The 27660-nt window shown below is 43.9% G+C and overlaps 1 protein-coding gene across 1 annotated transcript; it reads left to right on the top strand.

Moving 5' to 3' along the window:
• The first annotated feature begins 1718 nt into the window (after positions 1-1718).
• Positions 1719-27414, top strand: SLC7A9 (solute carrier family 7 member 9). The gene is made up of 12 exons (XM_063140923.1): positions 1719-1826; positions 8213-8360; positions 10227-10469; positions 12438-12563; positions 14182-14281; positions 18623-18667; positions 19960-20083; positions 21246-21349; positions 22389-22485; positions 23388-23537; positions 25488-25662; positions 27350-27414. Exons 1-12 carry the CDS (start codon positions 1719-1721, stop codon positions 27412-27414), a joined length of 1485 nt encoding a protein of 494 aa, XP_062996993.1.
• The last annotated feature ends 246 nt before the right edge of the window (positions 27415-27660 follow it).

Here is a 27660-nt window from a genome sequence, read left to right as displayed (position 1 = left end):
ATTTACTGAGTTTCCTGCACTGAGTGGGGGGTTGGACTGGATGGCCTTATAGGCCCCTTCCAATTCTAATATTCTGTGATTCTAATGCATTTGCTCTAGAGTATAGAAATATTGTATTCTTCAGTGTATGGGAATGGTCTTTTATTTGGCTCACAGATGCCAAGTGAATCATACATACCATGGAATTGTCTTGAGCCAAAAAAGAACTAGATTTCCCAGATACAGACTTCCCTAGTCCTGTGGGCATCTTAAAAAAGATCAATGGATTTGTTGTGGCAAAAGCTTGGGTCACAGCCTACAAGTGTTCTCTGTTGGGATATGCAACCATCCATACCCATGTTTACAGCTAGATTATGGGGTGGTGGAGGTAAGGGGAAGATATATTATTTAAAAAAAGGCTACCATGCACATCAACGCAAGAGACTGGTGTGCATCATTAACACGCATAGCACATATGTAATTGAGTATAGCATCCAACCTGAGTAGGTGCAGCCCACTCCTAGCTGGTAATACATTAGTGAAGCAAGATTTAATAGCGTACATAAATTCCTAAGAAAGAAAACAATTGCTTTCTGTTGCAAGCTATCCACTCCCAGTCCCTATGAGGTCCAACTCAGATAGCATCAGTTCTGTGTGTGACTTCCAACCAACAGCTTCCTGCTGGAGCCTTTGAAACTTTTGCTGTTGTTGTTGATGTTCAGCAACTTGTGAATCTATTACAGAATGTCCAGCGAGATTGAAATGCTCCCCCACAGATTTATTTATTTATTTATTTATTTATTTATTTATTTATTTCTAATGTGCCACTTTTGTAATGACTGGCTTGCGTGCATTTATTCTTTTGCATACGAACAGTCCAGCTTGGGCTGTCCGAAGTTTGGGTTCAGCACCTCGGATAGCTCCTTTAGCATTCTGGCAGGTTCTGCTTGAAACCCAGAATGGATTCACAGCTCCACCGAATTCGGAACCACCAACCTTCTCTGGGATAAACATTCTCATTTTTGTTCATAGCCCAATTGAGAGAACACTTGCTTTGCATGCAAAAGATCCCAGACATGCCCAGGGGCAGCGCCTGGCGTGGTTGGGCAAATACTACGATGCTCAGGCTCCAGGGGGCAGGAGCAAGGAACGCTGGTGCCCGTCGCAAGCATCCCTTCATCTTTTTTGATACTTTTTACTAGGCTGGCAGACACACTGCAAAGCGAAACACTGGCCAAGGCAGCAGCTGCCCACTATTTCCATTTCCCCACAATTTTCATGGCCAAGAAGAATTAGGGGGGGGGGGAGATGGCAGGTGACTGCAGCCTCAGCTGGTGTTTTACTATTCCTCCCAGCATTACTCTGAATGGGAGAACATTTTAATTCCATTTCACAGCTCTCCAGATTTATTGCTGAAATGGGAGGGGAGCACATTTTGCAGAGGGATTTTTTTTTTTTTTTAGTGATTTTTTTAAAATCTTACTTCAACACTGGGGATGCGATATTGCCTTCCATGGCACTTGAGGCATGGCAAACATGGGGCAAAGAGCAGGCCATGAGATACACAAACCCTGAAATGGCAGCTTCACCCTGCCTAAGGGCAGGGCCGGCCCTGTTTAATAGCACCATATGTCCTCATTTATATATAGACAGACTTCTTAATCATCTAATCATAATTAACTTTATGCTGTTGCAGGATTTGTTAATATCAGCGGGTTTATCAGCATCAAGGAAGTGAAATGGATGATGAAAGCGTAAGACACAGGAATCAAAGTTCAGACTTAGGACCTGATGAACAATCTGGCAAGGAGGGCAAGAAACCTAAATCCACGAATCTACAGAAAGAGGCAAGGCTATTGCGATATATTATCTTTTACAACTGAATTTTGTATTTTATTTTATTTTAACGTTGTGGCTCAAACACTTTCGAAATGGTTTGTGTATAAACTAATTTTTCTCAGTTGCTGCTTTGCAAGTCATAATCAATGTGCAATCCTATGCATGTTTAGACAGGAAAAAAAGTGCAGTCTGGGGAATGTTGAGAGTCGAAGGACTTTTTTTCTGTCCAAACATGTATAGGATTTGTTGCTGATGAGGCCATCAGAGGGAAAGGAAGCAGCAGCCAGGCACCTCTCCATCATGCTTGGACCTGTATGAGGCTATTAGAGAGAGAGGGAGAGGAAGCAGATGCAACTAAGAATCTAGTGTCTGAATCCCCCTATGCCCCCCCTTCCCTTTCCTTTTCCCGACACGTATTTTACATTGTAAGCCTGTGGACAGGGACTGTCTTAAGAAACATTTCTGTAAGCGGCCTTGAGAACCTTTTTTGGCTAAAGGAAAGGAAAGGAAAGGAACCTCTCATGCAAGCACTGAGTCATTACTGACTCTTGGAGGGACGCCAGCTTTCGCTGACGTTTTCTTGGCAGGCCTTACAGCAGGGTGGTTTGCCGTTGCCTTCCCCGGCCGTGATTATCTTTCCCCCAGCTAACTGGGTACTCATTTTACCTACCTCAGGAGGATGGAAGGCTGAGTCGACCCAAGCCGGCTGCCTGAAACCAGCTTCCGCTGGGATCGAACTCAGGCCGTGGGGAGAGTTTCAGCTGCAGAAACTGCTGCTTTACCGCTCTGCGCCACATGAGGCTCTTTTTGGCTAAAGGGCAGGATAAAAGTGCTAAAATAAATAAATAACAGATTGTGCCCTTAGCAGATAATAATATTATGGGCATGCCTCCTTCCCCAGTCAGTGAAATGTTCTGGGGGCCACACTGACCTGGCTTTGATTCAGTTTAGAAGGACAGCTCATGACTGACTGGAGTGCAGAAAAGGGCAACTAAAATGATTATTTATTTATTTATTTATTACATTTCTATACCGCCCAATAGCCGGAGCTCTCTGGGCGGTTCACAAAAAGGGGCTGGAGCATCTCCCCTATGAGGGAAGGTTACATCAGCTGGGATTGTTTAGCTTGGAAAAAAGGAGGCTAAGGGGAGACATGATAGAGGTGTACAAAATTATGCATAGTATGGAGAATGTGGATAGGGAGACATTTTTCTCCCCCTCTCCCGAGGTCGTCCCATGAAGCTGATTGGTGGGAGATCCAGGACAAATAAAAGGAAGTACTTCTTCACACAGCGCATAGTGAAATTATGGAACTCACTACCACCCATTTGGATGGCTTTAAAAGGGGGTTGGATAAATTCCTGGAGCTGAAGGCTATCAATGGCTACTAGCCCTGATGGTTGTGTGCTATATCCAGTATTCCAGTAAGCCTGTGTGCATCAGTTGCTGGGAAACTTGGGTGGGAGGGTGCTGTTGCACCATGTCCTGCTTGTTCAAACCTGGCCGATGGCTGGCTGGCCACTGTGTGAACAGAGTGCTGGACTAGATGGACCCTTGGTTTGATCCAGCATTGGGGCTCTTCTTATATTCTTATGACTTTTACTTCTGCCTTAAAGGTGTTTCTGTAATATTTGGGTTTATTTACAAAAAATGGAGTTGAGAGCTTGCCCTGTGTATGCTGTATGCTGCCGTCTGAGCTTGCTGCGTGTACACTGGTGTATGCCACCATGAATGATTCTGCATAAAGTGTGAAGGGGAGATGCAGGTATGCAAAGAGGCAGTGCACAGTGCCACGCAGCCACAGCAAAACTGTGGCTCCCTTTCCCTGTCCCTATCACATACGGGCTTGCACAGCTTATGGCAGCCTTCCCCAACCTGGTGCCCTCCAGATGTTTGCATGCTGGCTGGGGATGGTGGGTGTTGTAGTCCAATGCATCTGGTGGGTAACTGGTTTGGCTGTTTTATGGCTTATCCCTACTACAATGCAATAGAGTGAGGCATGTTTAAACCCAGAGCATCAGCAGACGAGTGTTTTATCGCACGCTCATTACTGGCTACTCACGTTTTTTCACTGGTCCTTTTCACAATGCTGTCCACCTCCCACACGTCTCCCGCTCCCTCTACTCGTTTTCCAATCACAAAAAAAGACCCAGAAAATCAGACTTTTTCAGCTGTAGTGAAATGTGCCCCTATTTCCTGCTGTGTGCAGGATAAAAACGGCCACTGAATTGCCCTTGTGGTCATTATTTACTTCCTCTTTCTTCCCTGCAGGGGAAGCGATGGTAAGGAAACGCAACCCCCCCCCCCCATCTGATGACACTCCCAGTGAAATCAGTGCGGTTAACAGGGCTTAACTTTTTCAACTGGCCATGCACAAAGTGGGAATTCATCCTTGAGCGTTGCGTCCTGATCCTTGGAAGAAAGTCTTGTTGTGTTCAATGGGACTCAGGGCAAAATCAGTTGCAATGTAGAAGATCCAAGATTAGGGCTCACTTGCAGTTTTTGTTTGGTTAATTTGTCCTGAAGATCTTTTCCCTGATGTAAATTCCACCCTTTCTCTTGGGTCTGTCATTAGTTCTGTTGGAGAAGAGCAATACAAGTATAGATGCTGTTCTTGTCTTTTACCCCTGTGGAACTAATAGCAGATTTGGGATGGTGGTGGTTATATTGAGAAAAAGGCACGAGAGGAAGGGTTAAACACCCTTTCTCAGTGCACCGCTTCCCAAGCTAACCGAAGCTGCTATCTAGCTATACAACACCTGCAGAAGATCCTACTGGCACCAGCATTGCTATCTTTTTGGCTCCAGGTTAAAACTTTTCTCTTTTCCCAGGCATTTAGCAAGATGTGTTGAGCTTCATTGATCCTGGATCTATTTTTTATAGTTGTTTATAGTTGGTTTTTAGATACATGTTTTTGTGATGTTGCATGTTTCTGTATATTGTTTTTAGTTGTTTTTAATCTTATGTAAACTGCCCAGAGAGCTTTGGCTATGGAGTGGTATAGAAATGTAACTAATCATAATCATAATAGTTGAGTCCAGTTTGGCTCTTCGTATCACGGCTGGCATCACGGTTGTCATTGCTGGGCAGCTGCAGAGGCCCGCAGTAGTGAAGGGGGCCCATTGCCATCTCCAAGAGCCTCTTGACACCTCCTCGCTGCCCTCTCCAAGCAGTGGTGCAGATAGCCCTGAACCTTGGGTCTGAAGCCCAGGGGCTCCAGATGACCACACAGGGAGTGGCAAGTCATGAGGGCATCAGAACAGCAGAAGCAAACTCCGTTTTGTTCCTGTAGTCACAATGATGCTGCTGCGATCTGAGTCTAAAATGCAAAACTGTGCCTGCTTAGAGTTATTTTTGTTTTGTTTTCAAACTCAGGCTTGGCGAATACTTTTGTTGTTGTTTTAGTGAAGCAATGATGCAGAAGCAACTGTAAAACAGTTGGGGGTGGGGAGAAGAGGAGAACTGTGAGTTGTGTGCTTCACAATTGAAGTAATACACCTTCCCATCTAAAAGGCTATTAAGTCCAGGGCCGAAAGTTACTGAGATGCACCACTATCTCCAAGTGTGCAAACAGGGCCAAGAGTGAGGAGATAGCTCAGCAACCGCCACTTCCCTTGTGCTCTCCCTCTTGGTGGTTGTGTGGATTCAGCGCAGAGCAAATGGCAGGCAAATGGGCAGCGGTCACAAGTGAGGAGGAGGGCTTCGGGGGCACTGCAGGCATATTGCCCCTGCTTTCAATCATCTGGAGTCACCTCTGCTTGGTAAGCTTACCAAGTTACATCCTTAGACACATTCTCACCCCTGCTGGGAGGCCCGAACACCCTTGATACATGCCATTTTGCAAGAACAGCCAATTATCAAGCTAGCAGGTCCAGTTTTAATGCTCCATACAGGCAAGCCAAGTGTCCTGTTGTGTTGGCACCTGAATGAATTAGTAGAGTGCCGGTTGGCTAAATGTGGAGATAATCACGGAGCCTGGTGAAGCTTCTGTTTTGTGGAATGTTTGGTTAATGTTTGCATTGTAGCACAAGTTGTTTCTGGTATTACCTTACCTGTTAATGGCGATAAACGGCTAAGCTGTTTGTGTTCTCAGCACTGCCGTTCGCCAGGCTTAAAATTAGTAATGAAAGCCATTTCTTTGGCACTGAACGCAAAGAAACTGTCGTGTTAAGGACAGAGCATTTATTACTGCACATTCCTTCCTCGGGTATGAAAGTAGCTCGGGCTGGCCGAGCCCAGAGTCTTAAGCAGCAACATCTCCCACTTCAACAGCACATCCTAAAATCCACAGATTTGTTCTTCGGCGACATGAGTTCCTAAGAAGGATGACAGCTGTTGTGTAAAGCTGTCTTTCCTCTATAAACATGGTCACTTGTCTTCATGATCTCCTTAGGAGAATTTCTGTGTAACGGATTTTCAACATGAGTCTTTTAACCCACCACTTTACCAAGTGTCTTAAACCTGGGGCCTGATCCAGCCAGGACCCACTCTAAATAGATCTGGGTACCCATATGACTCAAGTCCACTTGTATGAAAGAAGGATATAGTTTATTGATAGTAAATGGGGGCAGGTAAGAAAAGCTTACACATGTCCCTCAATCAGTAGATCACAAATCCCTTCAGTTGGTGTTGCTCGGGTTCCCTCAAAGCATTTGGTGTTTTCCAAGAGCTCACTTCCCCCTCTCAGGTGAGAACAAGTAGCAGGCCAATCTGCCCAGGAGGAGAAAGGGGGGAAAGCCTTAATTACTTGGCAGGAAATATGGTTTCTCACAGTAGGAACAGAAACATTCTTATCACCCCCCAAAAAGTTATGAACTGTGCAAGACAGCTACTTTGCATTTTCTAACTTTGGCTAACATTAAAAAGCTCTGACCTGAGACAGATCTGAAGGTACAGATAGGACAGCAGAGTTGGGAAGGACTATGGAGACAAAGAGTGTTGAGAAATATGTCAGTGAGAATAAAGGAGAATTATTATAAAATTATATGGAGGTGGTATCTAACCCCGGTTAGATTAAATAAGATAAATAATCAGCATTCAGCAAATTGTTGGAGAGGATGTGGGGGAAAAGGAACGTATTTACATATGTGGTGGGAATGTAAATATGTGCAAAAGTTGTGGAAGATGGTGTTCTCTGAGACTGAAGAAATTGTTGGAATGAAAATAGAAGAAACACCAAGAGTTGCATTACTCTCACTACTTGAAGATTTTAAATGTAGTAAAGAAATCAAGGAATTGATAACGAATTTGCTGACTACAGCAAGGTTGATTGTAGCTAGGAACTGAAAGATTCAAGGTGATTATTGTATTGAAGAGTGGTATAAAGAAGTATGGGAGATTGCTATTAATGATAAATTAACATGTAACATAAAAGTGAGAAAAGGTATAGCAAAAACGAATGATTTTGAGGAAATTTGGAAGCAGTTCCTAATATTTGTGTTTTTTAAGGGAAGTGGGAAACCACCAGCAGAAGAGGTGTTAAGATTTTGGAAACAGGAATGATCCCGGAGGGAAGGGGGAGCACTTGTTATTTGTTGAATTATTTTGGATTATGTTATGATAAAGCATTATGTGTTAACAATTGTATATTCAAGTAATTTGGTGTATTAGTATGTTAATTGTTATGTTGGTTTGTATTTTATGTAGTAATAAATAATTAAAAAAAAAAACTTAAAAAAGCTCTGACCTTCACTCTGCAGTTATAAAAATGAGCTTTAACTTCATATTAGTTGCCAACTGATCAACTAAATTATACATATGCTACTAGACACTGCATATGACTCTGTGTAAATTCACACATGAAGCTTCACCATTCTTCCTAAGCAAATCCAATACACTGAGGCTTCTGCTTCCAGATTCTTTGTGGGATTAAGATCTGCTCCTTTACATGTGTTTTTTTCCCTGGGGCTTCTCCTTTCCCTGCCTTTCTATATGTTCCATTACACAACCACTAGGTGGTGATGTGGTATAGCAGAATGGTGCAAATACACCAGGGTTTCATGCTGCCATTCACAGAAATGTCAGACATTCATCCTTCGAAAACAACAACAGCAACCTGCTATAATGGTTGCAAAGCACGGGAGAAACCCTGGAGGATGACGGTGTCATGTAAAGCACCAGCAAACTACTGTGAGTGAGGAATCATGAATGCACAATAAATGCCTTGTGAAGAAAGACTCACACATGTTCTCATGATATTGTATATAAATTATAAAATATTAGAACAGGAGCGAGGAACCAGTGTCCCTTTTGGACTACAACTCCCACCATCACCAACCATTGGCCATGCTGGCTGGGACTGATGTTAGTGGGAGTCCAAAACACCAGTTCCCCATCTCTGAATTAGAATAACCAAACCACTGTTAAACTCACTTACCTCCATTTTCTTTCCAAGGTGGGTCTGATCAGTGGAATTTGTGTCATTGTCGGTACTGTGATAGGTTCCGGGATCTTTATTTCCCCCAAGTCGGTACTGGCTAACGTTGGAGCGGTTGGGCCTTGCTTAATCATCTGGGCAGCCTGCGGAGTGCTTGCAACATTAGGTAATTCATCTCCTGTGTTTCTAACTCTTTTCATTACAAAATCCAAAATATAAATCACTTCTTATGTTCTATTTCATCCAGCACTTTGCTTCAAAATTAGCATATTCAACACAGCAGAACAAATAACAGAAAATACTCACCTCACCAAACATTCAACTACCTTTCGTACCTCTGGCTTCTGGTTCTTCACTGCAAATCATCACATGATGAGAAACCAAGAGGTGTATGTGTGTGCCAGTGTGGTGTAGTGGTTAGATTGTCAGATTAGGATTGGTAAAACCTGGGTTCAAATCCCCACTCATCCATGAAGCTCTTTAAGTGACCTTGAGCTTTTCTACACAAATCTGTTAATCAGTTGTTAATGTGCAGTTTCATTGCAGAATTGAGATTTGAATACTAGAACGTTTCCTTTCCTACTTTTCTTCTACATACCCTGTAAGTGGCATGGTGGTGTAGCAGAACAGCACAAACACAGAAGTGGGAAAAAAAAACAGTTTTCTTTGGGTTTTACAATTAAATGCCGCATTTTCACTGCTCTAAAAAAACTTGCCGAAAGTGCTTTTTGGATACAGAAGCGAATCTGGAGGGTCGCGGCAGCATCTCAAGAACCTGTAAGCAACCATGAGTAGGGAATGACAAGCACACAATAAATACCTCGGGTAGAAAATACCCTTGTGCCGGTCACTAAGCCCCACCTACTCACAAGGTTGTTGATGGCTGAGGCCGTCAGAGGGAGAGGAAACAGCAGACTCTCCTTATGCTAAGATCCAGTTCTGCTAGTTGATGAATCACTGCCTGTCGTGTAGATCAAAAGGGCTCTGGAGAACAGAAAGTTAAGATAGTATATCTGAGAGCAAGGGTTGCTCCAATTCTAACATCTTTTTACCGTTAGAGCAATGTTTCACAGACAGAGACAGAGCATTATCCAAGGAGGTAGGAAGGGCCAAGGTGAGAGAAGGCATATGGGTTGGGAATAGCTTTGGTGGATGTACATGACAGAATAGATCAGAAGTAGATGCATGAAAGGAAGATCATGGGGGGTCCTGGGCTGAAAAGACTGCAAGTAAATTGGTCGAAAAGGAGCTGAGGAGTTAGGCAGGGACCCTCCTAGGTATGTGCAGTGGAATGTTGGGGGCAGGTTCCTTCCAAAATCTCTATCAGCTATAGAAACTTCCCGAACGAGACTCCACGCAGGCGCAGAGCCCATATGTGTGATGCACAGAGACCACGAAGAAGAAGCTACATTATCCTGCTGCATATACAAAGCTAATTATCTTTTTGTCAGTTGTTTTCCATGGGCTTTGCCCTGAAAAGTGTCATAAAAAGTTCTATAAATAACTAAATAAGCATAATACGAGGGGGAAATGCCACGTGAGCCATTTTGAACCTCAGGAAGGAAGGAAGGAAGGAAGGAAGGATGAGATATAAACAAAAACATAATAATGCAAATTCATGAAACCTGACCCTAAAAATCACCTCTCCTCACTGCCTTTTATATTGTAGCCCCTGATCAGTAGTGTTTCATGGGCACTGCCCAATAGGACTGCTTGATAGTAGCACAACTGCACTACTCATAAATGGAAGAGATGTGATCATGGGGGAGCAGACAGCATTTCCATAGCAACTCAAAAATGATAGTGATTTCGTGATTACAGAAGCACTAGGTGAGAGGTATGTGGAAGTGTTAAATTAACACTTAATTGGAAACAGAACCATTATGAGTGACTGAATTACCAGGGCCCCATAGAATCTGGTGCACCTTACAAGTAAAGCCATATTGAAATAGAGATTAGTAGTAGCACAGCTACTGTGGCAACGATAGCACAGAGGTCCTTTTTTTTCACACTCCACTTCTTCTTTCCTCAGGGGCGCTATGTTTTGCCGAACTTGGCACAATGATAACAAAATCAGGAGGCGAATATCCGTACCTTATGGAAGCCTTTGGCCCGATACCTGCGTACTTGTTTTCTTGGTCCAGTCTAATAGTCATCAAGCCCAGTTCCTTTGCCATCATTTGCCTCAGCTTTGCGGAGTACGTGTCGGCTCCGTTTTATCCAGGATGTGACCCTCCCGTACCTGTCATCAAGTGTCTGGCGACAGTAGCCATTGGTGAGTATTTATTTATTATTTATTTTATTATTTATAAGGATTTTTATGCCGCCATTCAGCCAAAAAAGGCTCTCACGGCGGCTTACAAAAGTATTTCTTGACAGTCCCTGCCCACAGGCTTACAATCTAAAAGACATGACACAAAAGGAAAGGGGATTGGGAGGAAGAGGAGGAGGAGGAAAGGAAAGCAAATTCAGGCACTACAATCTTAGATGGAAAGTTCAGCAGTTACAGGTGACAGCAGGAGGGAGGGGGCTCTGAGCTGGAGCTGGACCCAGGCACGGTGGAGAGGTGCCTGGCTGCTGCTTCCTCTCTCACTGGTGGCCTCTGCAGCGACAGTTGGTAGCAGGAAGGAGGGGGCTCTCAGCTGGAGCTGGACCCAGGCACGGTGGAGAGGTGCCTGGCTGCTGCTTCCTCCCTCACTGGTGGCCTCTGCAGAGACAGTTGGTAGCAGGAGGGAGGGGGCTCTCAGCTGGAGCTGGACCCAGGCACGGTGGAGAGGTGCCTGGCTGCTGCTTCCTCCCTCACTGGTGGCCTCTCCAGAGACAGTTGGTAGCAGGAGGGAGGGGGCTCTCAGCTGGAGCTGGACCCAGGCACGGTGGAGAGGTGCCTGGCTGCTGCTTCCTCCCTCACTGGTGGCCTCTCCAGAGACAGTTGGTAGCAGGAGGGAGGGGGCTCTCAGCTGGAGCTGGACCCAGGCACGGTGGAGAGGTGCCTGGCTGCTGCTTCCTCCCTCACTGGTGGCCTCTCCAGAGACAGTTGGTAGCAGGAGGGAGGGGGCTCTCAGCTGGAGCTGGACCCAGGCACGGTGGAGAGGTGCCTGGCTGCTGCTTCCTCCCTCACTGGTGGCCTCTGCAGAGACAGTTGGTAGCAGGAGGGAGGGGGCTCTCAGCTGGAGCTGGACCCAGGCACGGTGGAGAGGTGCCTGGCTGCTGCTTCCTCCCTCACTGGTGGCCTCTGCAGCGACAGTTGGTAGCAGGAAGGAGGGGGCTCTCAGCTGGAGCTGGACCCAGGCACGGTGGAGAGGTGCCTGGCTGCTGCTTCCTCCCTCACTGGTGGCCTCTGCAGAGACAGTTGGTAGCAGGAGGGAGGGGGCTCTCAGCTGGAGCTGGACCCAGGCACGGTGGAGAGGTGCCTGGCTGCTGCTTCCTCCCTCACTGGTGGCCTCTCCAGAGACAGTTGGTAGCAGGAGGGAGGGGGCTCTCAGCTGGAGCTGGACCCAGGCACGGTGGAGAGGTGCCTGGCTGCTGCTTCCTCCCTCACTGGTGGCCTCTGCAGAGACAGTTGGTAGCAGGAGGGAGGGGGCTCTCAGCTGGAGCTGGACCCAGGCACGGTGGAGAGGTGCCTGGCTGCTGCTTCCTCCCTCACTGGTGGCCTCTGCAGACGAAAACAAGTTAGCTGGCAGAATGTGTTAGGGCGGAATCCTATGGACTGCGCCCTTAGTGCGTGGAAGCCTCCAAACCTGGAGTCTTCTGAGATTACTATGTCCTACCAGGCAGAAGCTGGAGGGCAAGAAGAGCAGCAGAGGAAAAACTTTGCCTCCCCATCATCTGATCTCATTTATTTTTGCTACATGGGCTTTTCAGGCCATCTAGCAAGGGTGCTTTGGAGGAGGACGGAAGGAGGCTGGAGGACACTTAGTATAAATACTACCTTGACCTCTCCAGTGTCCTCTCCTCCCCACCCACTGGAACACGCCCTTTCCCCCCTCTCTGAGTCCGATTTTCATTGATAAGAAAGAAAGAAAGAAAAAAGATGGAAGCAGCAGCAGGAAAACACGGGAAGGTTGCAGATGGAAGCTGACAATGACTGGACATGTAACCTGTAAAATTCCACGAACGAAGCAGGGCAATTGCACAGTAAAAGCCTTGATTGGAAGCAACCCCATTTTTACGCTGGACTTAAAATCAGGAAAATATTGGTGCATGCATTCATTCTAATGCATCTCTGTTCTTTCCCTTCTCTTAGTGATCATTACTCTTGTGAATTCGCTGAGCGTGAAATTGGCAAGCTACGTTCAGAATTTTTTCACTGCTGCTAAAATGGTAATTGTTGTAATTATCATTATAAGTGGCATTGTTCTCCTAGCCAAAGGTACATTCTGTCTTCGTTACATACTCTCTCTATATAGTATAACAACTGTTCCTGTAAAGACTGGATTTTTAGTTTCGTGGGAGTTGCTTTCTTTTGGGGCACATTTGTTGATAATTTTAATACCATCTTCCTTGTAAATAAATTGAAAGTACTTCATATTGTACGTTAAACATAACACACTTTTTTAAAGTCGCATTTTATTCTAACTTGTTTTAAAATACAGCATAAAATTAATGAAAATCACGCATCAAAACAAGAATAAAAAGATTGGACTGTACTTAAAGAATACGTATGCCACTTTTCAGCATACTAAAGTCCAAGGACGTTAACAACAACGATTAAGTCATCCAATCATAATAAAGTATAACAGCAATAAAAGCAAAATGAATCAAAACAACATAGCATCAACATAATCAGGAGAGTCAATGAGCAAAATAAATAATTTAATTAAAAGGCTGTGAAAATAGGAATGTTTTTACCTTGGGTTTTTCTTTTGCTTCTGGATTCTTTGTGGGATAAAGATCCGATCCTCTACAAATGTTTATCCCCCAGGGTTTTTCCTGCCCTGCCTTTCTATACGAGCCGTTACATAAACTCTAGGTGGTGCTGTGGTATCGCAGAATTGTGCAATTACACTAGGGTTTCATTCCACCATTCTTAGATATACCAGGCTTTTCCTGATTAAAACACACACACACACACACAGGTTGCAAAGAATGGGAGAGGCCCTGGAGGATGACGACATCATGCAAAGCACCCCGCAAACTACCATAAGTGAAGAATCATGAGTGCACAATAAATGCCTCGTGTAGAAGGGATCCTGGTGCCTAAAAGTGAATAGGGTATATGCAAACCACGTACCTCTGAGGAATGTGTTGCGTAATTGGGGTGCCACCAGTGAAAAGGCCTTTTATCTGGTCACCCATCCAGCTAAGCTCAGAAGGCAGGGCCTCTGATGAAGGTTCTGAAAGGGATACAGGGAAAGCCTTCCTTCAAAATAACTGTGAATGAAATCTACAGCATTGTTATCAACAGACACTATTCCTCTTTTTTCCTTTATTTATTTTACACAAAGGGGGTTATGTCTTTGACATGCAGTCAAGACTGCAGGGTATGCCTTTAGGGCAGTCTAGGGCCAAACTCGGCAGAATGAGCATTCACCAGCTGGTTGTTATGACTAAACATGCATAGAAATGCAACCTAAATAACTTTAAGTGCACCATTCTTAGTATGTGTAGCTAGTGCATTGCCCCCATTTAATTTTATGCCACTGAAAAATCAGTGAATTGAAATATAGAGATATGGTTTGTTGAGGGCAGCTGGTTGACCACTGTGTGAACAGAATGTTGGACTATATGGACATTTGGTTATGTTCTGTGATGGTGGGGTGCGGGACATGCACAACAAAATAGCAATCCTAAGGAGACACCCCACCCCACCCCGCATGCAAACATATTGAAATCACTGCTTACGGACAATGATAGGATTGGTATAAAAACAACAATGAGTCTTGTGGCATTTTAAAGAGTAATAAATGTACTATGTTGAAGTTTCCATGGACTAGATCCCAGTTCATCGGAAGCACAAAATGTTAATATAATTTTTGTTTGTTTTTCAGGAAATACACAGAACTTTACAAATTCCTTTGATGGCCCCCCGCTTTCTGTGGGTGCGATCAGCCTGGCATTTTATAATGGACTTTGGGCATATGATGGATGGTAACATGTTTTTATTACTGTCATTCACAGTTAAAGTATAACTGCTTATACCCAGTTTTAATCTCTAAGAGTTGATCTTAAAAGCTTTCATGATTCATAGATATGAAAGGAAACCAAAGTCCTGTCCACTTTTGTACACCTTTTACTTATGGAACTCACAGCCACAAGATGTGGTGATGCCCACTAGATTAACAGCATACTGCACTTGACTGACCCCATCTCTGATCCGGCAGGGCCCTTATTTTGTCCTCAAGGCACATATTTCTGTAGAATCCCAAAACGAAGCATCCTTCTTAGCCGCTTCAGTCAGTGTTGTCCTGTGACTCCTGCCCTAATCCTTATGGCCACCTAGAGGGAGAGGCTAAGGCAAGTGCAGGTTGGTCCTCCATCTCCTTCCTCTCGTCCCGTCCCAGATGCTCGGGGAGAGCAGGTGAACAGGCAGTGACTGCAAGGAGGAGGAGCGGGAGGGCAGTAGCTCAGCGGTAGAGCACCTGCTTTGCATGCAAAAAGCCCCAAGTTCAATTCCCAGCTTCTCTGGGTAAGGCTGGGAAAGAATCCTGCATGAAACCTCAGAGAGCCACTGCCAGTCAGTGTCAATAATACTGGGGCTAGACGGAACAAGGGTCTGTTTTAGGAAGGCAGCTTCCTATGTTGCTATGGTCTGGCAGTGAGCCCTCTGCTCAGAAGTAGGCCTTAGCAGATGCCCAACAATGGCACCCCCTCATGCTGGTTGTGACTGCAATAAGTGAGGATGCATTAAGGGTGCAGTCCTATTAATCGTGCCCTCAATTAGGAGGTTTCCGATCATCCAACGCCGGGTGGGAGCTGCAGTGGAAGTGATCTTGCCTCACGTCGTCCTGCCATGCAGTTTTTGCTAGATGGGCTTTTTTTTTTGGCCTGTCTAGCAATGGCACTTCAAAAGGGGAGGGAAGGGGGCTGCAGAGGCGCCATCAGGATAGCTCGTATCCTGTCCTCTCTGGTCTCCTCCCCTCCCTACCCACCAAAATGCCCCCTTCCCCCCCCCCACCCCACGCCAAGTTCACCTTTCCAACCTTGGAGGACAACAGGTGTGGTTCATTCCATGCAGGCTGCAAGGGGGTGGGTCAGGGGGATCAGATCTCCAACTCCCCCTTTCGAAGTCTCTGACCTCGGAGGGGGGAATCCACACTATGGGCCATCAGACCATGCCTTAGTCTTGCTTTCCATCTGCCAGGAATTGCACATGGAATTGCTTTTTCTTTTTTCTCTCGGGTTGTGTGTATGTGTCCACCAGGATTATATATATAAAATTATTTCTTTAAATTATATAAATAACTGTGCACCACAAATAATGGTGTAAGTACCACATAATGGAGACATTCACGTGCAGCTTCTAGCTTGCTGGTTGCTGCTTTCAGGTGTCTTCTCACCAATATCTGTAACTTGCATCGAGCACCAAATATGACTGTTGTTGAGTTAGCCAAATTGAGAAGGCCGCCATTATTTCCATGCAATTTACTTGCTCCGGAGATTGTTGGCTCTTATATAGAGAGCTTTCCATCTGAGCTAGCCATGCAGCACTGAGAGCACACAGGCCACAGGCCACGTGCTTAGTTTGTGGGACATCAATATGCATTTTCATAAGTACCTGTCTGGCTGGCTTGATTTCAGACACACAGAACTGAATCTTATATAAGTGCCGGCATTTCGCATCCAATATTGCTGATGTGGGGAAAGAAGAGGAAAGGTGGAGGTTGATGGCTCGGAAGTCCGTCCAGTATGAGTCAGAGGGTGGATCTTAAAATAGAATTATTCTATTCTAAACCTAAAGCCTAAAATGAGTTTGCTGTCATCATCTCTGTAGCTAGATATTTCTGACACAGGAGCACAGATTGTGTAACTGATGGATGTACAGTAACTAGAATAATTTCTGGAAATTCAAAAAGCGCTCAGAATTGGTTAAGGGTGCAATTCTTGCAGGTGTACAACTCCAGGCTGCAGGCAGTGGAGGTTGGTGGCTCCACTATCAGTGGGGTGGTGAACCCACTCTGGGTTTCAGTCAGAAAGAGTCAGAACTCTAAAGGATAACTCCTTTAGAGTTCTGACTGGTTATGACTGAAACCCAGAACAGATTCACTTCCCCACCAACATCAGATCCATCAGCCTGTAGTAAGCGGTCCATGTGACTTACTTCACAGTGGACAGCCCTCTATTTGAAGTCATCCTCTATTTAATGGCATGTTCAGTCCAAGCCTGAGAGGACAGGGGGCCTTGACGTTTCCCCTGGACAACAGACTCAGGAGGTACACAGATCACTTGCTCAGTCCTCCTGATTATGGTGAAATGTATCATATTTCTATTTAAATTAAAGAATAGTATTTATTTCTATATTTGCATCTATGCAGAGTTTCATGCAAATCTGCATCCTCTTTTGTCCCCTCCATGGGTGATCCATTTGTTCTTTTGTGGAGATACATAAATGGCTGCCCTAAACTGAATGCTCTTAGGATGGCCAGGTCTCCTACTTTTCAGAGGACGGTCCTCTGTTTGAAGGGCTGTCTAGTCATAGCCCAGTTTAAAGATACAGAGCTATAATAAGAAAGGAGAGCAGAGGCCTTGAATTTGCCCGTCAACACTTAGTGCCTGAACAGCACACTGGGCAAATGCACAGGACACAATCTTTCCCACTATGGAGAGATGTACTGTGTTTCTGTTTGACTTATAGTAACAGTGGTGTGGGGCAACCTTCCCATGCCTGAGTTCTTCTATTAATTCTCCTTTAAGACAATCATCCAAGAATTCTTCTTCTAATGAGCAACTGGGCTGTTTCTTATTCCAGCCTAATCAGGTGCCTGTGTACCTGATTTCCACTTGACTGGCAAATCACAAGGGGTGTGTGGGTGACTCTTCTTTTGGCTAGCCCTGTGCTCCTTGTGTTACTGTTCTGGATGCTGGCTCCCTTCCTAGCATTCTTTGGTGATTGACAGGTAGGAGGTTAGATTATGTAAAAGCTTAGGTTAGTTTTCCGTTTAATATAGCCTCTGATTCTCTTCTATCTCTGCAAAAGCTCTTTTGATGATAAATGTTTATTTTTTCCTTCCTGATTGGAGAATGTGTGGTTGAGATTTCTGACTAAGACCCCATTGAGAGGGTTTTTCTCTTCCCATGTTAGTGTTTTGTGAACCACCCAGAAAGCTTTGGATATGGGACGGGATAGAAATATAATAAATGAAATGACAAACTTAAGTCCCGTTGGTTTCAGTGTGTCTACTCTAAGCATGATTAAACCTAGAGCCATCCCAAGATGTACGACCACACAACTACTAGTCATGATTGTTATATCTTACCTCTAGTATCAGAAATAATGTGTCTCTAAAGACCAGTTGCTGGGGAATATAAGCAGGAAGGTGCTGAGGCACTCATATTCTGCTTGTGGACTTCACATTGGGACACCTGGCTGGCCACCGTGTGAACAGAATGCTGGAAGGCCATTGTGGAGGAACCCTTTGTTCGCTGAGTGGTGGTCAAAGACTCTCAAGACACAATTTCTCTCATTTTAGGAAAGGTTTATTATGAGCAGCCTGAAGTGCTGCAAGGTGGCAACTCCTGTGTTGGACTGCATCTCCCAGAATGCCCCAGCCAGCAGAGCTGGCTGGGGCATTCTGGGAGTTGTAGTCCAACACATCTGGAGCGTCCCAGGTTGAGGAAGGCTGTCCTAGAGGATCTGAAGGACTGCCTACTAATTTCAGGAAAGGCTAACATATTTATAGGGTCAGTTCCCCTTAGAGACAACGGCAGAACCTTCCCACCAATCAATACAGTTTTGCAACACAGTAACCAATGATAGACAAGTGCAGAGTGCAAATAATTCTAAGACTAGAAAAACAATACGTAGATGGGTATTGCAATCATTTAAGCAACCATCCATCTATCTGTTTCCCTTTTGTGGTTTAGCTTGCTTTGAAAATATCTCACTCCACCCTCTGTTTCTGTCGAGACACAGTCCTGTGACATGTATTTCAACATAGACCGTTAGTTGTGAAAGTGGTTGCAGTCTTAATACATGTTAGGTACGCTGAAAGCATGAATCTTATGATTTATAATGAAACGGCCAAAGCAGTTTATTTTCTTATAGCTGTGGGCACAACCCATCTTGATTTCCTCGACACCATTGGTCTGATCCAGCATGGCCACGCTTGTGAACTTATGACCACCAACATAAGTAACTTGCAGCCCAATGCATGTTGATTTGGAAAGAAATCCCACTGGGTTCTATGAGGCTTTCTCCTAAGTTAGCATGTGTAGGATCATAGCCTTGCAAAGTCATGTTTTGGTGTTGTTGTTTTCTTCTTCTTCTTCCAGGAATCAACTCAATTATATCACAGAGGAGCTTAAAAATCCTTATAGGTATGGAAAATATTACATATGCCAATGAAACACCAATTCCTCATCATATCCAGCTGTTTAGGGCCAAACTAGATGCAATGTTAATTGTGTGTATGCAATTAATGTCCACGTCGAAGTAATGTAAACTACAGCCATGGGAGGAGGGGATCAGCATTGGGAGCAGTAGGATTAACCCTTTCTCTGCTGTGATTTTTGATGAAAATCACCCAGCCCGAAGCTGCTATTTGTATTCAAAGCCTTCAATACCTGCGGAGGGGTTGGTGGAGTTCATTGGAATCACAGCAGCGATGGAAGGGTTGGAATTCTCAGTGATGGAAGGGTTGAACTCCCAATCTACATCCACTCTTGTGGTCCCAATTCTGCTCCCCTGCCCCCACCAAAAAGTGTACATGAAGTGCACTGCACAATTAAATCACATCTCCTGGTGGTTCCACATGGACCTTTGGCCCCATTGGAGTCCACCAGAAAAAGAGCCTTCAGTGTGGTGGCCCCCTTCCTATGGAATTCCCTGCCTTTCGACATCAGACAGGCACCAACCTTGTATTCCTTCTTTGTTTCTTTTTAAAATATATTTTAATGGGTTTCCCCCCTCCCCTATTTTTATTCTATTTGTTCACCGTTCTGAAATTCTTGAATGGGAAGTGGTATATAAATATTGTAAATAAAATAGATAAAATCTAGCTTGGATCTCAGATATTCTGGTGACGTTGCTGGCTGGCTGACCCTTTGTTAGGCAGGCTTTTGGTTCATAGCACAGAATGGTTCAGATAAGCCACCCTAGAGAAAATGTCCTGGGTTCAGACAACACGCTAACCCACAGTTCAACAAACAACCCATGATTCAACAACAACCCACAGTCAACCACTGAGTGTGGGTTAGCATATTGTGGGTTAGCTTTGTGTCAATCACTGGGCTCAAAAGTCACCCAGGGTTGTTAGCTCTGCTACCTCACAGGTTTGTTGTAAGGATAAACTAGAGTGGAGGAACAATGTGGGGCTCCCTGGATAACAGGCAGGAAATAAATATAACAGAAAAATAAATGTTTATTTTTTAAAAAAAATCTCACCTTTCTGCCGGATGACATGCTGCCCCCCCGCCCACAAACTGACTGAGAATAAGTGAGAATTAATACATAATAATGCATAATAAGATTTTTTAAAAGGCAGCGGTGACTTAGAAAGGCTCAGAGCAGGGGGATGACAATGATGGAAAATGTCCATAAATCAACTAAAATTTCTTTAATCAGGTGAAAGCCTTCATATATACTGATAGCATTGTATCTTTATATTTAGAAATCTACCACTGGCTATTATTATTGGAATCCCACTAGTCACCGTCTGTTACGTTCTGATCAATGTTTCTTATTTCACGGTTATGACATCAACAGAACTCCTGCAGTCTCAAGCTGTTGCTGTGGTGAGTATGACCAGGAGTTTCTAGATAAAAAAGAATTGTTGCTTTTGTTTCAGGAATTGGGGTGTGTGTATCAACTAATAGAAACCCAAGGCTCTGTCACATTTATGAGGGGATGTTTCCATACGTATGCAAGGGAATCCTAAGCATGTTTACTCAGAGGTAAGCCTTGGGGCCAAACTGGATGTGATTGTTGTCACACATAGGGTTTAAAAAATAAAATGAAGGGGGATGCAACCTGGATTGGGACCATGACATGCGGGAGGGGGCTTTAATGTTTTGCCCCTGTTGTGGTCTTCATTAGAATGCCTTCCCCCAGTGCTTAATGTTTGCTGTGGAAGGAAAACTCCCATTGGTGCCAGTATGAATTTTCCTCCTGTTATGAATAGTATGTGCAAGGCCAGCATCAGAGGTCGGTATCACTGGGCACCAGCCAAGGCCCACGCATCCTGCAGGGGGGTCACAGTTAACTCTTGGAGCCTCCTGGCTCTGCTCCTCCTCCTCTTTGCCATCACTGGTTGTTCACCTGCCCTCTGCAAGCGTACAGACGATGACCAGAGTGAGAAGGTAGAGCAGCACCCTTCATTTACTTTGTCTCCCTCTCTGGGCTGTTGTACGCAGGGATTCAAAGCCAGGTGTTTAAGAACAAAACGTGCGAAGACCTAGACCTGGCTGGATAAATCTGTCAGTTTCACTTTCTCCCACTGTCAGTTTTTTTTAAAATCTCGTGTTCTTTTAAAACTTGAGAAGTTAGTGGATATTGTTAAATTCCAATCAAACCAAACAAAATGAAATTCTCACCCATTCTGAATTTCACCAGGAGGTGAAATGTAGGGGGTGGCTACAGAGGTTTTCCTACACCCTCCGCCAGAATGATATTTCTCTCCTCTCCAACTCCATGATGTAGGTAGATGGTTAAGCTGCTGTCTGCGGGCTACTGCTACAGTAATGGGGAACCACTTCCAGTACACTATAGGAGTAATAATGTGTATTTAGCCTAAAAGACGAGGAGGATATGACAGCAATATAGCACATATTCGCTTCTTGAAAAAGCAGTGCATACTTTTTAATAAAGCATCTTTACTATTACTGTGTCTCGACTTGCCTCACTGTCCGACTTCTTAATTTTGCATTTTAAAATGTGCATTTTTTTCTTCCATCGCAGACCTTTGGGGACAGGGTTCTGTATCCGGCTTCTTGGATAGTTCCTCTCTTTGTGGCTTTTTCTACCATCGGAGCAGCCAATGGGACTTGCTTCACTGCTGGCAGGTAAAACTCAAAACTTACCAAGGTGGAGTTCCAATGCACAGGTTAAAGTTGTCTGATAACCCCCTCCCCATAGTATTCACATTGCAAAACATCTCTGCTTTCATATGTCTAGGGGATTGATGGCCTTCACTAGGTTGCTCTGTTTCCAATAGAGCCTGGGCACTTGGGACAAAAAAGTTTCTTACTCCCAGTTGCTGGTGAACACAAGTGGGAGGGTGTTTTTGCACCCATGTCCTGCTTGTGGGCTTTTCATAGGCATTGGTCGATTCCTGTAGGAACAAAATGCTGGGTGAGATATGAGGTTTTTGGTCTGGTCCAGCATGGAGAGAGCAAGAAGATCTTTTTGAGCTCATGCTATTTTTAATGCTCCCATTAAGAGGACACCGTACCTCTGGGCCATTCCAAAAATCAAAGCAAGTTTTCTAGGACTTAAGTTGGCTGAAGTTTACAAGCTTGTAAGCTTCTCTTAGGGCTGGGCAGGAAGGGCAAGGCGTAAATTTAACATTTTACTATCTTCTGCATATATCTACATTTTACTATCTTCAGCAGTCTATAAATGAATAAATATAATCTACATGTCTGCTCCTTAATCATAATCTGGTGTATGTAAAATCACAGTGCACGTGATGTTAGTAGTGCTACCTCATCTCCCAGATATGTATGCCTTTGGCATTGGACTGTTATGACCTTATTCTTGGTCATACCACATAGGCCTTGCAGCTAGCTCCTCCTATGCTCTCCTCAGCTCCTCCTATGCTCTCCTCCTTACTGCATAACATAATAAAAACACGTTCTATATTGAAATTCAAACTCTCTCTCGTATCAAAATGCATAGCCCCATGCAAAGGTAGACAGGTCTTTGTTTTCTGACACCCTTAAAAGTTGTATATGAGAAGAAATGAGCCATTTTTCTTACCCCACCAGGACAGGCTCGCACCTGCCAAAATTCTCTCTTCCCCCAAAGCATTACAGGCACAAGCGGCCTGCCACCATTTCTATCAGAGTAACTTTCTCTAACCAAAATAATTTGCTTTCCTAGGCTCGTTTATGTAGCAGGTCGCGAAGGGCACATGTTAAAGGTGCTATCTTACATCAGCATTAAGCGATTAACCCCAGCACCTGCCATCATATTTTACGTAAGTATGATTTTTGAAATAAGATCTTTCACCTTAAAATGACGACGTCAAATCTGGCTCTGTGATTTAATTTCTCTGAAAGCTTGGGCTTCATGCTGCTTTTTTACATATGCAAAGGTATCTCTAAGGAGGCCTTGAACCAACCAAGCATCAGGACTGCAACTTAGAAATAAGCTAGAGGAGACTAATCGTGATGGTATCTGTACGCCGCCCTGAGATCTTAGTGATATAGGGCGGGATATTATTATTTATTTATTTATTTATTTATTTATTTATTTATTTATTTAGCACCATCAATGTACATGGTGCTGTACAGAGTAAAACAGTAAATAGCAAGGCCCTGACGCATAGGCTTACAATCTAATAAAATCATAGTAAAACAATAAGGAGGGGAAGAGAATGCCAACAGGCACAGGGTAGGGTAAGCAGGCACAGGGTAGGGTAAAACTAACAGTATAAAGTCCGCACAACATCAAGTTTTAAAAGCTTTAGGAAAAAGAAAAGTTTTTAGTTGAGCTTTAAAAGCTGCGATTGAACTTGTAGTTCTCAAATGTTCTGGAAGAGCGTTCCAGGCGTAAGGGGCAGCAGAAGAAAATGGACGAAGCCGAGCAAGGGAAGTAGAGGCCCTTGGGCAGGCGAGAAACATGGCATCAGAGGAGCGAAGAGCACGAGCGGGGCAATAGTGTGAGATGAGAGAGGAGAGATAGGAAATATATGAATATTTTAAATAAAATAAATAAATAAATAAGCTGTATGTCAATTAAAGCCAATGTTTGAAAGGTTTCCATCAAAACTATCATATGCGCAATTAATATTAGCTCTTACTTTAGAGGGCTCCCAATACTGTGAAATCTGCATTTTCTATCTATGTCCTCCCTGCAATCTCTCTCTTTTGCTTCCAGGGTGCAATAGCTATTATTTATGTCATCCCAGGAGATATCAATACACTCATCAACTACTTCAGCTTTGCAGTCTGGATATTTTACGGTTTAACTGTACTGGGTCTCATTGTCATGCGCTTTACCAGGAAAAGTCTAGAAAGGCCTATCCGGGTAAGTATTGCACCAGAAGGTATTCCTCAGAAGGATTTCCTCACTGGGCAGATGTTGCATGGCTCCAGATGCTTTTTGGGTGATGGCATTGGCAATTAGGGGCACAGGATGGGGCAGGGGAGGGGCATGCATGTAGGGCAAGTTCTTCCACCAGCCTTCCAAATGTTCTGGCGCCTGCTTTTTCCTTGTGCCGTTGCTAGCGTTCCTGCTAGCGCACGCACTATAAATTCCAAACTTCAGTCACACATTTAAACTGGATGTCTAATAAAACATGTTTATTTATTGCTACTCAAGTGCTGTTCATCACATATAGTTTCTGGGCTTAATCTGTCTAGAGCCCTTTGTGAAAATCTTTGAAACACGTGAAAAATATCAGAGAGCTTCTGCAGATGCACTGAGTAGTTTTCCTTCTTTGGCCGTGATCAGAAGACACCTTAACCCATGGCTTTAACCATGGTGGTTAAGCCAGAAAGCCAGGCTGTGTTCAGAAGACGCCTTAAACCAGGGTTTTAACCATGGTGAATAAATCAAAAGGCCTTATTACTGTGGTTAAAGCTGTGGTTTAAGGCGTCTTCTGAACACAGCCTGGCTTTCTGGCTTAACCACGATGGTTAAAGCCGTGGTTTAAGGTGTCTTCTGAATGGACCCATTTTATTGTCCACACACACAGGTCAGTGCCTAAACCAAGGAACAAGATGGCGCCCCTTCCCTCTCCCAAAGCCAACTGACCTTCAACGCTCATCGTGGGGTCGCTTCCTCCACTGCATCTAAGGCAACAAACTGGCTTTGGAGCATGGAGGGCAGGATGTAGGGCGCATAGCTCTCTCCTCCAACACTTTGCTCCCACCTTCCAGCATTTGCTGCCTGGAGAGGGACGGCCTCATTTTGTCAACCTGGACACCCCCCCTCCCCGGGTTTAGGCTGCTCCACTGTCACTTCAAAGACATAAATTCCAAGTATGCCCTTAGAAATTATACTCCCCTTATGGTGCCATCCCCTGAAGTATTCTTCCTCCTAGTGCAGTTCAAATGTTCTAGTTTTTTCTATACCATCACAGTGTGTTAGAGTTCGCATCACCCTTGGTTACCTACCAGGGTAAGGTGGCAGATTTGGCAAAGGTAGTGAGTGAATGGAGATGCTATATTTAGTTGAACATAAGTTCTCCTGATCCTGTGAAATAAAACCTAAACCTGCTCCATATCTTGCTGTGATAGAATTCCAGCTGGAGAATACCATTTGGACAGGCCCCATGTGTGGCCGTGATAATCAGTTATCTCATGAGTCAGATGGCGGAAGATCAAATTGACAGCCCCAAACATGACCAGGGTAACTCAGATAACATGCAGAGGTTTTAAACTGACAGATGTGGGGTGCTCAGGTGAGCCCGTGCCAAAGGAAGTGAGTCAGGTGGCTAGCAGGAGGAGGGCCTTCTCTGCTGTGGCACCATGGCTGTGGAATGAGCTCCTTAAGGAGGTTCGCTTGGCACCTACACTATATTCTTTCAGACGCCAGGTGAAGACCTTTTTATTCTCTCATCATTTTAACAGTCTAGAAATTTAATTTTAACTTTGCGGTTTTAAATTTGTATATCTGCACTGCTGATTTTATCCTGCTTGTGCTTTTATATTGTATTTTACATCATGTTTTTATATTGTTTGTTTTATACTTTGGTTTTAATTTTTGTGAACTGCCCAGGGAGCTTCGGCTATTGGGTGGTGTAAAAATGCAATAAATAAACATGAAATACGCTCTTCAGGTAATATTTGCATGCCATGTCCAATGCCACAACGGTTAAAACAGAAGAGAAGCATGGGGGAAACTACAAAAATTGAGTGTCTGAACAAAACATTCTGTTGGTTTGGCCTCGTGCGCCAGAGTAGAGCTCTGCCAATCCCTTCCAGGAACCTGAAATTTCTCACATCATTGCATTTTTCTCCCTCGATCTTGCAGGTACCCATTATCATCCCCGTCATTGTGACATTAATTTCAGTCGTGTTGGTCTTAGCACCCATTATCACCGCACCTGAGCTGGCATATTTGTACTGTGTGCTGTTTATTCTTGGCGGACTTATCTTTTATGTACTTTTCATCCACTTTAAATTCAGTTGGGCTCAAAAAATCTCAAGTGAGTATATTATTATTAGTTTGGGCTGCCTTCCATCTAAGATGGCTTTGTGATAAAAGAATTTGGGCCTGGCCACTTAGCCTGGAGGAATCGTACTCCGAAAGGAAGTGGATGAGCAGGTGGGATGTATAATTCAGAGGAAATGATATAAATGTAGTAATAGTAATTTATTAATGCTTAGGCCATTCGCATGATATAAATGAATCTGAGTGGAATTAAGTGACTCAATCTAAGGATTAAGAAAGAACTTGGCTCAATAAGGGAGACAGCTAAGAATATTGTCTCTTAAGATCACTTGTTTTGAAACAGATGCAATATAGTGCGTTATTGCTAATACCACGGGACTAATACAGAGCACTAAAATAAAATTTAATTCTTGAGTTCTACAGTGCAACTAATTGTGGTTTCCAAGTAGGGTTGTCACCTTTTTTTCCTAAACGACCACCTCTGCTTTTAAGGGCTACATGCTAGATACAAATTAAATGTACATAAACCATTCCAGAAAAGAGAGGGCAATCTTATTTCCAGGACTCACTGGCCCAAATCAATTCTATGATGGCTTGTTAACCACCTGTGTGCATGCTGGCTCATTTCCCTAATTACCCTGGCCTGGTGCAGGTTGTGGTGGTGTCCAAACCTGGCAAAGGTAGCTTGTTGGTTGGGTAACTAACCCCCCTCACTAGGCTCAAGCATGAGCTGTAGAGGGAGAGTAAAGGGTCAACCTGGTGCCCGCAGCCACAACCCAGTGGGCTGTGGTGATTATGTGAACCAGGTCTCTGTGTAGAAAGGCAGGTTGCTGTAGTGTATTCCATTTATTGGTCCCTTGCTCTTTGTTAGCACATTGTTTGCTGGAGATTCCAACTACAGAAAATTGTTTGGCAATTTCCACTTCTTCATGTTGATGATTCTTAAGCCTTCCCATATTTTTAAAAGAATTTTAGACGTCTTAGTGGGTCTGTTCACAGTAATCCAACGGCCATCTTTTCTTTACCATTTTGTCTGTTCAGAATGGAGTTTGCAGATAGTTTGATACACAACTCATGAAGCCTCAGTTATCCTTTGATGGTTGCAACTGGTTTTTCAAATGCTCTCTCGCACGTTGCAAAGATCACAATTAATCACTTACCAGAAAACTTTTGAAATATAGGCAGAGATAGTCATCCTTCACTACGCCAGTCACCATGTCAACAAATAACCACCTGCAATTTCATCATGTTAAAATGGTTGAACTCAGTACTTGTTTTGAGAAGTTAAAAATAATCACATAAATAGAACAAAATAGAACTAGTTTCAGTGGAACAGAATGATACTCTGCCCTAATAGTGCAATTTTTATGAGCTGGCCCAAAGCAATTAGTGATTTTTAATAGGCTTCTTGCCATTTCTGGAACCCTGAGATGCTGATATTGAAAAAAATGCAATTAGGATTTATTTTTAAGACTGCTTGAAGGGATCAGCATTAAATATACAATCTGGTACCCTTACAAAATGGGAGGCAACAAGATGTAGAAAACTGAGCATTCTATTAGGGAAACCAAAATTTCTGGACAAATCAATGTCTCCTAATTTGGCCATAAGAAAATATTCTGGTTCATGAAATATCTGCAAAAGGAGAAATGGTAAGTATAAGTATTAGTGCAAAACCAATTTCTAAAGGTCTCTTAACCATGACAACTTCTGTATTTCAGAACCCATCACTATGCACCTTCAGATGCTTATGGAAGTTGTCCCAGCAGAAGAAGTTACCGAATAAGTTCTAAATTTCCCATCCATAAAAAGGCAAGATCTCAAAAACGGCTCAGGAGACGTGCTGCATCATTTCACTTCCATGGCTATAAGTGCTCTGAGGGCGCACTTAGGCAGTGTCCTGAAAAAGGTTCCACTAAACTAACATCTGTTATTATACAGTTACATACGTTTATTTTTGCAGCATTTAGAATTCAAAGATTTGTAACATCATAAGAAGCTATCCGAATGGAGAGAGGGGAAAACCCCAACC

This window comes from Elgaria multicarinata, chromosome 14 (assembly GCF_023053635.1).
Source record: "Elgaria multicarinata webbii isolate HBS135686 ecotype San Diego chromosome 14, rElgMul1.1.pri, whole genome shotgun sequence".
Classification (NCBI taxonomy): domain Eukaryota; kingdom Metazoa; phylum Chordata; class Lepidosauria; order Squamata; family Anguidae; genus Elgaria; species Elgaria multicarinata.
Note: the sequence above shows the minus strand (reverse complement) of the source record. Positions and strands in the feature narration are given on the sequence as shown.

What these genes read in the sequence shown, in the direction of transcription:
- SLC7A9 (XM_063140923.1), top strand. Translation starts at nt 1,719, where the DNA reads ATGGATGATGAAAGCGTAAGACACAGGAATCAAAGTTCAGACTTAGGA. An exon ending in CGGAGTGCTTGCAACATTAG is followed by an intron (nt 8,361 to 10,226) that starts GTAATTCATCTC and finishes TTCTTTCCTCAG; the next exon opens with GGGCGCTATGTTTTGCCGAA. An exon ending in CTTTGGGCATATGATGGATG is followed by an intron (nt 14,282 to 18,622) that starts GTAACATGTTTT and finishes TTCTTCTTCCAG; the next exon opens with GAATCAACTCAATTATATCA.